The 16,549-nt window shown below is 38.0% G+C and overlaps 1 protein-coding gene across 7 annotated transcripts in view; it reads right to left on the bottom strand.

Moving 5' to 3' along the window:
• Positions 1-16,549, bottom strand: part of UNC80 (unc-80 homolog, NALCN channel complex subunit) — a 246,135-nt gene that overhangs the window by 61,185 nt on the left and 168,401 nt on the right. For 6 of the 7 annotated variants that reach the window (XM_007187842.2, XM_057551653.1, XM_057551656.1 and 3 more), the window contains 8 exons: positions 13,515-13,696; positions 12,869-13,000; positions 10,275-10,461; positions 9,506-9,637; positions 7,684-7,827; positions 4,565-4,665; positions 3,471-3,557; positions 1,686-1,869 (listed from right to left, as the gene is read on the bottom strand). In XM_007187842.2, the coding sequence (XP_007187904.1) occupies positions 1,686-1,869; positions 3,471-3,557; positions 4,565-4,665; positions 7,684-7,827; positions 9,506-9,637; positions 10,275-10,461; positions 12,869-13,000; positions 13,515-13,696 (1,149 nt within the window). The remainder of the gene's footprint in view (positions 1-1,685; positions 1,870-3,470; positions 3,558-4,564; positions 4,666-7,683; positions 7,828-9,505; positions 9,638-10,274; positions 10,462-12,868; positions 13,001-13,514; positions 13,697-16,549) is intronic. The other variant, XM_057551654.1, reaches the window with a different exon arrangement.

The following is a 16,549-nucleotide window of genomic DNA, read 5'->3' as shown; positions in this document are numbered from 1 at the left end:
GTTTACTTATTATTTAAAAATCATAGCTACCGTTTATGGAGTTCCCCATACTCTTAAATGGTTTTATGTGCATAATCATATTTAAATCTCATAGCAACCCTATGATATGGGTATTATTATTTTCACATTACAAATGAAGAAACAGAGAGAACTTATTCTTATAAATAAGAACTTATAAGTAACTTAATCAAAGACATATTTATTTAGTGGAAAAGTCAGAATTCAAACCTTAAGCATTCCAACAAATAATCTATTGCTTTATTTTAAATGAGATGATGAGGTAATAATGGTTGAGAAGATACAAACAGAGCTATTAGCAAAAGCTAAACAAGTACCTGAAAGGTAGTTTAAATTTACGTTTTCTGTATTCTGCTTGGCTGGTGAGACAGTGAACATTATGATATACCTTGATGTATAATGAGTTGTTTTTAAGTATATGCCTGACAATATGTTTCTTTGCTGTAATAAAAGCTGATCTCTTTGCTGAGTAACCTATAGACACATAAATATACCATTACCACTTACTGAATGCTTACCATGTGTCAGGTATGGCAGCTAGTATTTTACAAACCTAAACTCATTTATTCCTCACAATTACGAAGTATGAATCCTACTCCCATTGTACGTGTAAAGAAAGCTTTAAAAGTGATGTACTTTTTCATAGCTAATATTAATTATACAGATGATAAATGGCAGTGCTCTGATTTTTTTTTTTTTAATCACTCCATTTCGAGGAGGGTTCTTTTTTTTTAAAATTTTTATTTATTTATTTATTTATTTTTATTTTTGGCTGTGTTGGGTCTTCGTTTCTGTGCGAGGGCTTTCTCCAGTTGCGGCAAACGGGGGCCACTCTTCATCGTGGTGTGCGGGCCTCTCACCATCGCAGCCTCTCTTGTTGCAGAGCACAGGCTCCAGACGTGCAGGCTCAGTAGCTGTGGCTCACGGGCCCAGTCGCTCCGCGGCATGTGGGATCTTCCCAGACCAGGGCTCGAACCCGTGTCCCCTGCATTGGCAGGCAGACTCTCAACCACTGCGCCACCAGGGAAGCCCAGTGCTCTGATTTTAACATAGGTCTCTTTGCTGCCAGAACCTGTGTTCTTATTTATATATAATTTTGTCTTTTTATTTCAATACATGTATTATCTCACATTTTCTTAGACATTGCACAAGGATAAAGGCTTGGCAAAATTTTATCTCCAAGAAAGGCAAGCTATCCAAAGTGAAAAGGAATTGTATCTAGAGTTTATATCACACTGCATGTTTTCTTGTAATTTTCCTTCCTGCTTTTCCCTTTTCCAATTTTTCATAAAGCCGTCTCTCAGTGAGTTTACAAAAGCCTGGGGTCCCTGCCATGCAAACAATATTATTCTCCTTGCAGTGCCAAAAATTCATTCAAAAAGGCTCTCAGTTCAGCTGGCCCTCTGCAATAGACTTAAATAAATCTTTAACCTTGGCAGTCCTTCAAGTACTGATTCACGCGGATCTCAGTTCTGATGTCTCCCTTTTCATCTGGCAATTGCTGACTTTTAAAGGGTCTATTGTATTTCTTCAGATTGTATTCAACAAAAACTCTTTGAAGCACTCAATCCCAGGGTCAGAAAACTTTCTCATGAATGAAAGAGACACTTGGTCTGTAAAAGGGTTATTTATACTCCTAAAAAAGTTATGTCTTCCAAAAGCAGTACCTGGCATTGAAGCGGTCACCAGGAGCTTGACCTCACATTGCTCCTTCTTCATGGTCTGCTTCAGATCCTTGAAGAACAGGCCTTCTACGTAACCGACCACCTCCCACAGGAAAGTCAGAGTGGCTGAAATGGCATCCATCCCCCACTCGCAGGGGGTCCGCACAAAGTACATGATTAATCCCACCTATAAGTCAGAACAGGAAGTGGTCACAAAGTCACAGTAATTCTGAGCTTACATTCTCATCTCCTTGGCTTTTCATTTTCTTAATTAAATATTGTTTTTTTGCCTTTGAATTCTCTATTCAAATGCTTCTCTAACACTTTCAGTGGCAGTAAGCAGGAGAAGGGATAATTGGAAAACTGGCCTGAACAGGTTACCATATATTTTTATGTTATCACTAAAATACTTACTGCTATTTTTTTTTTAACATCTTTACTGGAGTACAATTGTTTTACAATGTTGTGTTAGTTTCTGCTGTATAGCAAAGTGAATCAGCTATATGTCTACGTATATCCCCATATCCCCTCCCTCTTGCATCTCCCTCCCACCCTCCCTATCCCACCCCTCTAGGTCATCACAAAGCACCGAGCTGATCTCCCTGTGTGATGCAGCTGCTTCCCACTAGCTATCTGTTTTACATTTGCTAGTGTATATATGTCAATGCCACTCTCTCACTTTGTCCCAGCTTACCCTTCCCCCTCCCCATGTCCTCAAATCCATTCTCTACATCTGCATTTTTATTCCTGCCCTGCCCCTAGGTTCATCAGTACCATTTTTTTTTTTTAGATTCCATATATATGTGTTAGCATACCCTGAGAAAACCATAATTCAAAAAGAGTCATGTACCACAATGTTCATTGCAGCACATTTACAATAGCCAGGACATGGAAGCAACCTAAATGTCCATCGACAGATGAATGGATAAAGAAGATGTGGCACATATATACAATGGAATATTACTCAGCCATAAAAAGAAACAAAATTGAGTTATTTGTAGTGAGCTGGATGGACCTAGAGACTGTCATACAGAGTGAAGTAAGTCAGAAAGAGAAAAACAAATACTGTATGCTAACACACATAGGTGGAATCTAAAAAAAAAAAAAAAAAATGGTTCTGAAGAACCTAGGGGCAGGACAGGAATAAAGACGCAGTCATAAGGAATGGACTTGAGGACATGGGGAAGGGGATGGGGAAGGGTAAGCGGGGACAAAGTGAGAGAGTGGCATGGACATATACACACTACCAAATGTAAAATAGATAGCTAGTGGGAAGCAGCCGCATAGCACAGGGAGATCAGCTGGGTGCTTTGTGACCACCTAGAGGGGTGGGATAGGGAGGGTGGGAGGGAGACGCAAGAGGGAGGGGATATGGGGATATATGTATATGTATAGCTGATTCACTTTGTTATAAAGCAGAAACTAACATACCATTGTAAAGCAATTATACTCCAATAAAGGTGTTAAAAGAAAAAAGAATTAAAAAAAAATGACATATACATTTTTTCAACAGAAAATTAAAATTAAGGACCGACATGAGGAAGTTGTATAATGCCAAAGGGAGACAGAGAGGAAAGAGACATTTATTGAGTGCCCATCACATGCCAAGGATTGTGCCAGGAGGGGCTTCCCCATACAAACAGTGGTGAATTCAGCTGACCATGATTCACCTTCAGTCATATAATTAATGGGAATTTATTGAAAAAAAAATCTCCTTAGACCTTTTTGTCCTACTGTTGCTTCCTACTTGGAAATGAGCATTTATAACCTACTGGAGGTGAAACTCACCAAGTAGTTGAATAGGATGTGAGAGGTCTGAGCAGGAAAGTCTCCGATATTCAGGAGAAGTTTGCGCAGCATGTACATTAACTCATCCTGAAAGAACAACAGAATTTCTAGGTCTCATTCAGCTGCCATGCTGTAGGAAATAAAATTAACTTCTCGAAAAGCAAGGTGGGGGGATTTTTCTTACTTTTGCCCACATGTTGATATCCCTTATGTTCAGCGTTTTAATATAGTATGTGTGATACTTGTTAAATAGCATTTAAGCCAACTGTAACATCATCTCCTAGAAGCTAATATATGAAATTACTAAGCAATAGTCAAATTTTTAAATAAAAATTTAGACTGTGTCTATAGGTCACAGGCAAATCACAGGAAAGCTGTACATTTAGTCATCTCTATTTGCTGTGGCTTCCAGGTGTGATGGAAATGCGAGGAGGCTCTATCTTAAGAAACCATTAAACAAACCAGGTTTATTGAACTATCATAGTTCTGCTTCCTACGTTTCAAGTCAAAGAGATAAAGCTGGGCCAAGAGAGGATAAATGGAGGTGTTTATAATTAACCTTCCTTTCAGAAACTTAATCTTCCAGTGAACAGGACCATAACACAGAAATGAAGAAATAATTTGTAATCATCAGTGTATTTTGCCATTGCTCAGAAAATGACTTTTATTTGGCATAATCTTCTCACAGGGTGACCTGATAAATCAGATTTTTTGATTAATGGAGAGTTTCAACATAGTCTAATAATACTACCTGCACCACATACTACCAGCCAGTCAGAATTCAGTAAATGTACCGAACACTGAAAACATTAAACTGAATTTAATCTTTGTTTAAAAGACTGAGAATCTTTCAGTATCTTAGGGTCATTACTAGCAATGTACCATATACATATGGAGACATCAGTTAATGGAGAAATTCAAAAGAAAACAGCCAAGTTTAGTTTGTTCATCATTATCATCATCCAAAGTACTTCTCGGCTATGTGTCAGAGGACACCAATGTTGCATGCATGTCACTGTAAAGTCCACTGCTTGTTTTTAACCATGTTCACACACATAGCTACATAGCTACACTGTAAAGAAAGAGGAATTTACTTGTCTATTGCTGATGGTCAGTTTTTCCAGGAAATGTCGAAGAACTGTTGATGGATCTTCAATTAGACAATTCCATAAGACTTGCTGGGCCACAGCACTCACTTTAGAAGAGAAAGGAAATTGAATATTCATGTTAAATGGAGATAAATCTATTAGATAAAGTATTCAAATAATTTACTAAACTTTAATAGGTCTCTCTTAAATTTTGCCTTACAGAGGTTCTGTGAACTCTTTTTCTATTGAAAGGCAGGTATCTGTTCTTTTTGTTGTTGTTTCTAAACATTTTAGCCTATAAGGAAAATGTGACAGAAGAGTATAGGATGCCCTTTAAATATTAGCATTGTTTTTGTTAAAAATGCATTTGTGATATACAATGGAATATCATTTAGCCATAAAAAAGGAAATCCTCCCATTTGTGACAATATGGATGGACTTTGAGGATGTTATGCAAAGTGAAAGAAGTCAGACAGAGAAAGAAAAATATATGATCTCACTTACATGTGGAAAGAAAACCCCAAACTCATAGATACATAGGACAGATTGGTTACCAGAGGTGGGGGGGGTGGATACTGGGGGGAGGGAAGGTGGTCAAAGGTTACAAACTTACAGTTATAAGATAAATAAATCCTGGGGATGCAATGTACAGCATGGTGACTATCGTTAACAATACTGTATTGTATACTTGAAAGCTGTTAAGACAATAGTTATTAAAAGTCCTCATCAGGACTTCCCTGGTGGTGCAGTGGTTAAGAATTCGCCTGCCAGTGCAGGGGACATGGGTTCGATCCCTGCTCCGGGAAGACCCCACATGCCGCGAAGCAACTAAGCCTGAGCGCCACAGCTACTGAGTTTGCACTCTAGAGCCCACGGGCCACAACTACTGAGCCCGTGTGCCACAACTACTGAAGCCCACGCACCTAGAGCTTGTGCTCCACAAGAGAAGCCACCGCAATTAGATGTCCGCGCACCACAATGAAGAATAGCCCCGCTCGCCGCAACTAGAGAAAGCCCCGCGTGCAGCCACGAAGACCCAAAGCAGCCAAAAATTAAAAAAAAAAAAAGAAGTTCCCATCATAAAAAAAATTGTAGTTATGTATGGTGATGGATGTTAACTAAACTTATTGTGGTAATCATTTTGTAATGCATACATATATCAAATGTTTATGTTGTATACCTAAAACTAACACAGTGTTATATGTCAATTACATTTTAATAAAAAAAGAATACATTTATGAATCTTTGTTTTAGAAATTACCCTAATGTTAACAGTGGTATTTATTAAAGTCCCACTTCATTGTTTATTGTATGGAGAAATTCCTAAAGTAATTATTTGGTTTAGAAAATATGCTTTGTTTAGAATGCACATGAATTAGACGTGACCTTTTATTGTTCACATGAATGTTTTAACTAATAACTCCCACAGCAAGATGACATAGTTGAGCCAGTAACAGTTAGGGTTCCTGCTTCTAATGAGGGTGTCCTAGGAATAAATAATTATTCCTAATGTGAAAGAAAGTGCTACTTCTTTGGGAAAAGTGGTCAGGCTAAGATTGCCTGGAAGTGCCCAGGCTAAGAAAGCAGGTGGGTAAAAGTGAGTAGTGGGTAAGCATTAGATGATCTTCAGTTTAAATGGTTTAGCTTAGTTTTCTAAACTAGGACTATAGAGTTTAGCATAAATTTATTTTTCAGCCTCTATTTAAAATAAATTATACCAATTTTTTTTGCTTCAGAAGCTAACCATCCAATTAAAATTGAGCTATATAACTAATTTAACAAGAGATATGTAAATATAAGCTTTAGCTTTCATGTATCTTTATAAATAATTAAAATAGATGTGGGTTTTTGTTAAGTTGAAATTGGTTGCAAAACTATCTTTATAACACTATTTTTATTCTAATTGCTAAGTACGGCAGTTTAATGCTTAAAACATGAGAAATACAGAAAAAGACAAAGAGGAGAATAAGACTGATAAGTCTACCAACCACCAAAACAACTATAAACATTTTGGAGTATATTCTTTCATATACATGAAATATATATTTACATGTATCTTTAAATAATATCATATAGAAAATACTCTCTGGTACTCACATTTTTAGTTATCAATAAATTGAACACTTTTATGTTAATATTTTTCTAATGTGCACAGAAAGCTGTCATATGGAGGTACCATGATTAACTAATTGCCTATTGTTGGACATTTAAACTCTTTTCAAATATTTGTTATTTTAAAAATGTACAAGGTACAGCGTTCTCTGTAAACCTTAATTCACCCCTCATTACTGCCTTAGGAAATTGCTAGATACCAAAATCTGTGTCAAAGGGTGTACACACTTTTAAGGCTTATGGTGCATACCGTGAAACTGTTTCAGAGTGCTTGCATTAAATTTTTACTGCCGTCAGCAAGGTGTGAGGATAATCTTTTCTCTGAATCTTTACCAGCTATGCATAATTTCTTTTGAAATAATCCTTGCAATTTTTTATATGAAATGTAAGATATCACTGTTGTTGTAAACAACAGTGTTCTTTACAGATTTAATTGGCTGTTAGAGTGTGTTTATATCCTTTGTCCATTTCTCTACTGGGGTATAAAAAAGTCATTATTGGGTTATAAAGGTTTTTTTTTTTTTTAAAAATAACATCAAGAATATTAACCTGTTACCTGTGACAAATGTAACTCGTCTTTACCCCTAGTTTATCATTTCATTTTTCAATTATTTTCTTTATTTATTACCTCTGGAAAGGAAATCAAGTGAGAAAGATGGCATTAATGATGTCAAGCCAATGGCTAAGATTTCTAAGGTGGCCAAAAGCACTATTTGATTTCTACGTGGCCAAATGAGGGTTGGTCTGTTCTCCAGTCCTGAACAACGCTCCTGGAAAAAAACTGCCTATTTGAAGTGCAATATCTTGGTCATAAAGTTTGTGGGAGGAAAAGGTGGAGAAAGTGGTAGTGTTAGTTCAGCGTACTACAAATCTGTCATTATAGCATGTCCATAAAACAACTCCACACGTGGCCAGTGGTTCACGTCTTCGAGGGCACCCTACTGCGCCTTATCAGATGAACGCCTCCAGTATTTATTAGAGTTACTGACGGTTCTGACCAGTCACAACTGTACCTGCTACTCCATCTTCCCGCACCTCACCGTCCTCCATCAGATGGACAATGGGGAGCACCGCTGCACAGATACATGCCGGGAACACAGCCTGAGGGGGCTGAGGCACGTGGGGGCTGGGCGTGTGTTCGGCGGCGTGTTCCTCATCTGAAGAGGGAGACAGAATCGGCGTGCTTTTCTCAGTTCAAGACCTACTTACGGAACATTTTTTTTTTCTGTGCAGATATCTAGTTGTGCCAGCATCATCTGTGGGAAAGACGATTCTTTCCCCCATTGAAGGTTCATAGCACCCTTTTCAAACTTGAAATCAACATACATGTAATGGTTTACTTCCGGTTCCAATCTAGTCCGTTGATGTGTCTATCAACCCTCAAGTCCATACTGCACAATCTTGGTTACTGCCGCTCTGTAGTCAGTTTTGAAATGGGGAAATGTAAGTTTTCCAACTTTGCTCTTCATTTCCAAGATTACTGTGCCTATGCAAGGGTGTGGAACAATTGGAACCCTTATGCTTTTTGGTCGGAATGTAAAACGATACAGACACTTTTGAAAAGAGCTTGGCAGTTTTCCTCACCAAACTTATACATAATGGTTCATAAGAGTGTAATTTAATAACCAAAGGGTGGAAACAACCCAAAAGTCCACTCTAACTGGTGAACGGATAAACAAAATGTGGCGTATCCATATAATGGAACATTATCTTGTAATAAGAAGGAATGAAGAAGTGATACATGTGGCAGCATGGATCGACCTTGAAAGTATGCTGAGTGAAAGGACCCAGTCACAAAAGGCCACATATTATATGATTCCATTCATATGAGATGTGCAGAATAGGCAAATCCATAGAAATAGAAAGTAGATTATTTCTTGTCAGGGGTTGGGGGGAGTGGTGGATGAGGCGTGACTACTAATGGGTATAGGGTCTCTTTTGGGGATAATGAAAATATCCTAAAATTAAGTAGCATTGATGGTTGCACACTCTACAAATATACTAACAACCACTGCATTATGCACTTCAAAAGGGTGAATTTTAGTATGTGAATTATATCTCAATAAAGGTGTTAGAAAAAATATAGATATGCCTTGGGCTGCTGTGATTAATTAGCATTGGTCATTTTTGAAGTTTTCCAGGGTTGTGCAGTGAAGGGTTGAGAACCACTAGTTTCTGTACAACTTTTTGATGACTTTATAAATCGTGATGAAATCTGTATAATCATGAAGGAGCGAGTCCCCAGACAGTTATTTATCATTAGAGAAGCGTAGTTTTTCAATTCTTAGAACTGAAGAGTATCACATTTCTCCCCCCGGAATCAGATTTCATTACAGGACTGGCACAAGCTTTGTTCTTCCTTTGATAAATTTTTCCAGAACAGCATCCTAAAGCATCCTACTGAGTCTTAGCTATGCACTGGAATCACCTGAGAAGATTTTTAAAACATTGAGGTGCTTGAGTCCCACCCTTAGAGATTCTGATTTGGTCTTGGGTGTGACTTGAGCATTTTTAAAAGCTCCCTGGTTGATTGTAATGTGTAGCCAGTATTGAAAACTGTTAACTGCCTAGAATGATGTTTTATTGAACCCTCAGCAATATGATGACATGTAATGTAATTAAAATAGAACCAACTCATCAAGGACATTTGCTGGATTAAATCAACAATTTTTTTTAGAATACCACTCATCTAATATACATTTGTAAACTTTAAGATCATGAGACAGGTTATTTAATGAAGACAGTGTAATGAAGTGAGATAATCATATCAAATAAAAATTATTTCAAAACACACAAGTCATGAGGAATAAAGGACACATTTGTAAGAGGACACACCTTCAGCACTGACGGCTGAACGCACTGACCAGACTGACCCTCGGCGGAAGGAATAATTCCTGTGGGAAGTGCTGGAGGTACAGGATGGGCTCACAGACAGTCGACGGGATGCCAGATTGGTGACTTCTTCTACTGGCAAAGAAAATGGGGAACGTGAACTTTGGTTTTGTAACAAAAAAGTTATCATCACTATTATAGTTGTACTTACATCAAAGTGTATATAGCTCTCAAAGCATAAGGCTTAAGTAATTTAGAATGTACTTTGGTGAGGAAAAAACACCTACAGAAAGGGAGACAGAAAATTCCTCCCAAAGGTTTCACAAAAGTGGGGCAGAGAATCACTGAATTTAGAATGGTTCAGAAATCATTTTTCTGATATCAATCAAAAAACTGTCTGCACTTGTGAAGGCTGAAAGTAGTTAATGGACTAACCCCATTTTTAATGATGACATATTGATTGCGTATGTTTTAGCACACACTCTGGATTCAGCTGTTGCCTGAATCATAGTCACTGCTTGGTCCATTATCATATTAGTTCATTCAATGGGGCTAATGTCCTCCTCTGTAAACAAGCCAGCTCTAAACATTTAGAAAAAGACAACTTTTTTCTCTTTCTTTAGATAGTGTCAGGAGGTAAGAGAGAGAGATAGAGGGAGCATATCACCTCATGTCACATAAAATCGTCAACGTTTATTTCAAAGCAAGTCCTTTCCCTTTTGTATGACTCAGCACCCCCCGCCTCCAAAGAAGTTCAGTGTGTAGAGGGCACCTTCTTCTTCTGGCTCTGAGTTGGGTGTGCAGGTGGGCTCGTAGCAAGCCTCCTGGGTGATGGGGATGGCGGTGATGAGGCTGGCTTCTCGACCTAGACGTTTCTTCTCTTCCTCCTGTTGCAAGTTCTTTAAGATGTGTTCTGCCCTTTGATGGGAGCGGGACACAGCCCGGGCTGAAAAGGATTTCTACGGAGACATGAAGGCAAGTTTATTTACTAGCAACTCTTCTGCAAGGTCACATGTATAAAGAGTGTTCTACTGAATGACACAGATGTGGTACTTTGTTTTCAGGAAATGTTAGGGCATCCGTGATCTAGTTTCATGGAGATTTATTTGTTTGCTTCTTTTTCTACCAAGTTTCCAGGCTGTGTACAACTAAGACATTCTTTTTCATTCAATCTGGATAATTCTTCAAGGATGTTTGTAATTTTGGGAAAGAAAAAATGTTATTTTACCTAATCTTATTTTAGGTTAAATATCAATGATCCACTCTTTAAACACATCGAATAAACATTTTTAATGCTCTGTTTCCTTCCAAAATTTCTTGAACTGGTTTTAAATGAAGGACATTTACTTCATAAGGTTAATAAAAGAGAAAGTCAGAACCATGGGAAGGAGGAGGAAAGATCTCTTTCGTGAAAAACAATTATGTGGTTTATTTCATTTTTGTATCTTAAGTATCTACCACACTGCAAATACTTAATATTTAGAAATATTAATGTTAAATAATAATAAATATAAATAATAGAAAATACAATGCCACACTGTAAATACTTAACAATATTTATAGAAATAAAGCTACTGAATGGAAATTATAAGAGTTGGTAGTGTTACTATGGTTGAATGTAAAATCTGACCCTGTTTACCAGCAGCAAAAGCATACCAGATAAGAAACAATAAAGGAGGAAAGATTCACTTTGCAAAGGGGCCATTCTATTTTTGCCTTAATCATGATGCTTATGCTGAGATAAATTCCAAGAGCTCTGGGGATGAAGTCATTGGTGTCAGAGCAGGGAAGTGAGCACTGACATTCTTCACTACCAATTTGAAGTAATGTCTATGTATAGTAGAAATTCTACATCTTTGTTGGCCAGTGGTCACATAGGATTAAAGAGACAAGGGGTGTTGGTCACTCCTCTAAAGGACAGCAGTCATCGAAGCTCCCTTTATGCAGGGTCTTAACATAAGACTAAAGGTTTCCAATAGTGGATGACACAACAGCAATTAAGGGCATTTGATGGGCCACGTGGCAATTCATTTTCAGAGCCAGGGGTTAAGCTGGTTTATTATAATAAGATAAGGGAAAGATAACTGGATATAGGATTAGGGGCTTTGGATTGAAATTCACTGTGAAATTGGGAAGAGAATGTACTTGACTCAAATGAATCTATCACATGTATGAGAAAAAAACCAAGGATCTTTATACCAGTTGTTCAGATGCTGGAGGGAAGAACCAAGAGTGCCTTTGTCTTTGGCACAAAACTATCAGATATGAAGGTAGTGTATGCAGAAGAATTAAAATAAAAATATTCTGATGGGTAAAGAGTTCAAACAAACAGTTCAAAGAAAACTACAAATGCCTAGAAAATATGTGTATGACATGCAACAATGTTCAACCTCACTTCATATATTCAACCAACTTTTTAAAGATGTGTGAATAAAAAAGCCAATAACTTTGTTTTTTGTCATTCAATGTGGCATTAAAAAATAATACTAGTTAATTTGAATAAAGAAGACATTTTCCTATTGTGTTGTATAAGGGTAAAATGGTACAATCATCCTGGGGATATTTTGTGAGATATAAAAGAAATCTTTAATATTCACATACCAATTGCCCTAAATCCTGTGGGAAATTATGCAAGGAAATAATCATGAATTTGTGTATAGAGACATGTTCTTTTTCTATATTTGCTTTATTTTCCAAATTTTCTACATTATCTTGTAATTTAGGAAAATGCTATGCAACAGGTGAAAAAGGCATATTTTGAAGATTCATTTTTTCAAAAGGCACATATTCTTGGTTCTTGTTTATAAATAGACTGGGTTCTAAACTTAACTGTTTATATAAATTATATTACATAGAGCAGTAATGTATTAGAATAGCATAAGACCTGAGCTCTCAGAGTGATGTTTCTGATGATGATATTGATGATCAATAAGGTAAAGAACGGACTAAGGTCCAAACAAGGACAGCAAGAGCAGGCAACTCAGTTCTTTTTCTTATTCATCCAGAGTCAATCCCGTTAACTTTTGGGTAGCTTATGTAGGTTAAATGAATTGTTTGTTTTATAATAAAGAGAGGCAAAAGCACTACCTGTGGCTAAGAAATCAATGCCTAATGCTTTTAGTAGCTTTTATTATAAGGTGGCTGCTTCTATGATTACAGAACTAAACTGTTTTGGCTTCTGGAGGTCTGCAAATGCTCACCCCAGATGTTAGTTCCTTCTATCTCACAAGAACTAAAGGCCTTTTGTGGTTGATTTTCTGTGCTGTTATTACATTCTTATGACAACTGTCTCACACATCCATTGTTCTCTCTTACATGTATACCATGGAGCCTGAAGATATTAGAAAGAAAGTGCCTGTTACTCACAGACTGGTCTTCATTAATGGGGTCCTGGACACTCCCGCTGCACTGAGGGACCCAAGGGGGGTCAAACATCGGGACAGATGGCATTCCAAGCACTGGGGAGGGCAGGGTGAAGTTTATACTGGGAGGCGGGATCTGTTAGTTGATATCAGAAGAATGAAGTGAGTAAGATGGAAAATAAGCTAGAATGAGTCTGAAGCAAAATTATGACATAATCTTTTAGAGCACAGGATGTTATAAGGCACATGAAGAACATCTCTGGGCCTCAGTTTACTCATTAATAAAATGAAGGGTTTCAACTGTATGATCTCTATTTGTGTTAATCACCCCATCCTCCAAAGAACATCTGTGTTTATATAGCAAAATGTATGGAAGATTACACCCCAAACTTCAATGTGCTTACCTCTGGGGATGGTGCTGAAATCTTGAGGTTTATAGAAACTTGATTTTCTTACTCTACATTCTTATATTTCAATTTGTTTTAAGGACAAGAATTCATTCACATATGAGTTAGGTTTACTTATGTAATCAGAGAGGGAAAAAAAGAAGCATCTCTTGGGACATACACTGTGGATTTGAGGTTCAAGGACTGAAATGAACCTTGGGTTGGGTTTGCTAATCTGATACCCATGTGGGATGTATCCCTCACCTTAAAAATCTGCTGTGCTCCCTCCTCCATCCGGGGCCAGACCTGATAGCGAAACCTCCAAAGCGTGTGGAACTTAAGGACAGCGTTCAGCCGCTGCACGGTCTCAGGGTGGTGGAACTCTGATGTCAGCATATCAGACACGGCCTCGGGGACTTTCACCGCACACAACAGGAACATGGCCGCTAAAGACAGTCAACAATTCATCAGCTACGCATCTCTTAATTTTGCATGATTCCTGGGGATAGGGAGAAGGGGGAAACTGCTTCTGTCTCTTGAAAATGACTACTGAGCTATAGAGCCAGGCTACCAGCACTGGCAAAAGCAAAGCCTGTTTCAGCACCTGGAAAGCAGACTTCATCCTTTGTGCCTCCCACAGTCTTCCAATATCTGATGCGAGGGCAGTGACAGCATGACATTTCAGTAGAAAAACTCATTCTAAGCAAAGTTTCCTTTGGCTCACAGTGAAAAGTGAATGCCAGAGGAAGCAAATGAAGAAAGGAAATTACATGCTGAAATATCCTTTTTAGGAAATGGCTAGAGTCAGCTCAGAGTAACCCTAGGACAGTACATAAAAATGTCCGTTTAAAACTGTCTCAGTTCCATTAGTTATATTAAAAATAACATTCATCATCTGGTGAGTGGGTGCCACTGGGAAACTCTGAGGGCGCAGAAGTGGCTGACGTGTGGTGGCTTGAGGAAAGGAAGACGAGGGCCAAAAAGAGCCTGCCGTGTGGCTGAAAGGGTCTTGGTGCTCTGTCCAGGTGTCACGCCTGAGCCAAGTAGGTGGGAGAGCCGAGTTCAGGACACTGGACCACCAGAGACCTCCCGGCCCCACGTAATATCAAACGGCGAAAGCTCTCCCAGAGATCTAAATCTCAACATTAAGACCCAGCTCCACTTGATGACCAGCAAGCTACAGTGCTGGACACCCTATGCCAAACAACTAGCAAGACAGGAACAAAACACCACCCATTAGCAGAGAGGCTGCCTAAAATCATAATGAGTTCACAGACATCCCAAAACACACCACCAGATGCAGTCCTTCCCACCAGAAAGACAAGATCCAGCCTCATCCACCAGAACACAGGCACCAGTCTCCTCCACCAGGAAGCCTACACAACCCACTGAACCAACCTTACCCATGGTGGGCAGACACCAAAAACAACAGGAACTACGAACCTGCAGCCTGCAAAAAGGAGACATCAAATACAGCAGGTTAAGCAAAATGAGAAGACAGAGAAACACACAGCAGATGAAGGAGCAAGGTAAAAACCCACCAGACCAAACAAATGAAGAGGAATTAGGCAGTCTACCTGAAAAAGAATTCAGAGTAATGATAATAAAGATGATCCAGAATCTTGGAAATAGAATGGAGAAAATACAAGAAACGTTTAACAAGGACCTAGAAGAAATAAAGAGCAAACAAACAATGATGAACAACACAATAAATGAAATTAAAAATTCTCTAGAAGCAATCAATAGCAGAATAACTGAAGCAGAGGAACGGATAAGTGACCAAGAAGATAAAATAGTGGAAATAACTACTGCAGAGCAAAATAAAGAAAAATGAATGAAAAGAATTGAGGAGAGTCTCAGAGACCTCTGGGACAACATTAAACGCAACAACATTCGAATTATAGGGGTCACAGAAGAAGAAGAGAAAAAGAAAGGGACTGAGAAAATATTTGAAGAAATTATAGTTGAAAACTTCCATAATATGGGAAAGGAAATAGTCACTCAAGTCCAGGAAGGGCAGAGAGTCCCATATAGGATAAATCCAAGGAGAAACACACCAAGACACATATTAATCAAACTATCAAAAATTAAATACAAAGAAAAAATATTAAAAGCAGCAAGGGAAAAACAACAAATAACATACAAGGGAATCCCCATAAGGTTAACAGCTGATCTTTCAGCAGTAACTCTGCAAGCCAGAAGAGAGTGGCAGGACATATTTAAAGTGATGAAAGGGAAAAACCTACAACCAAGATCACTCTACCCAGCAAGGATCTCATTCAGATTTGACAGAGAAATTAAAACCTTTACAGACAAACAAAAGCTAAGAGAATTCAGCACTACCAAACCAGCTTTACAACAAATGCTAAAGGAACTTCTCTAGCAAGGAAACACAAGAGAAGGAAAAGACCTAAAAAATCAAACCCAAAACAATTAAGAAAATGGTAATAAGAACAAACATATAGATAACTACCTTAAATGTAAATGGATTAAATGCTCCAACCAAAACACACAGACTGGCTGAATGGATACAAAAACAAGACCTGTATATATGCCGTCTACAAGAGGCCCACTTCAGACCTAGGGACACATACAGACTGAAAGTGAGGGGATGGAAAAAGGTATTCCATGCAAATGGAAATCAAAAGAAAGCTGGAGTAGCAATTCTCATATCAGACAAAATATACTTTAAAACTGTTACAAGAGACAAAGAAGGACACTACATAATGATCAAGGGATCAATCCAAGAAGAAGATATAACAATTGTACACATTTATGCATCCAACATAGGAGCACCACAATACGTAAGGCAAATGCTAACAGCCATAAAAGGGGAAATCGACAGTACCACAATCATAGTAGGGGACTTTAACACCTCACTTTCACCAATGGACACATCATCCAAAATGAAAATAAATAAGGAAGCACAAGCTTTAAATGATACATTAAACAAGATGGACTTAATTGATATTTATAGGACATTCCATCCAAAAACAATAGAATACACTTTCTTCTCAAGTGCTCATGGAACATTCTCCAGGATAAATCATATCTTGGGTCAAAAGCAAGCCTTGGTAAATATAAGAAAACTGAAATCGTATCACATATCTTTTCTGACCACAATGCTATGAGACTAGATATCAATTACAGGAAAAAATCTGTAAAAAATACAAAGACATGGAGGCTGCTACTAAATACTAAATACACTACTGAATAACCAAGAGATCACTGAAGAAATCAAAGAGGAAATCAAAACACACCTAGAAGCAAATGACAATGAAAACATGATGACCCAAAAC

Source organism: Balaenoptera acutorostrata, chromosome 8 (genome assembly GCF_949987535.1).
Source record: "Balaenoptera acutorostrata chromosome 8, mBalAcu1.1, whole genome shotgun sequence".
Classification (NCBI taxonomy): Eukaryota; Metazoa; Chordata; class Mammalia; order Artiodactyla; family Balaenopteridae; genus Balaenoptera; species Balaenoptera acutorostrata.
The sequence above is the reverse complement of the archived record's forward strand: the minus strand, read 5'-3'. Positions and strand labels throughout refer to the sequence as shown.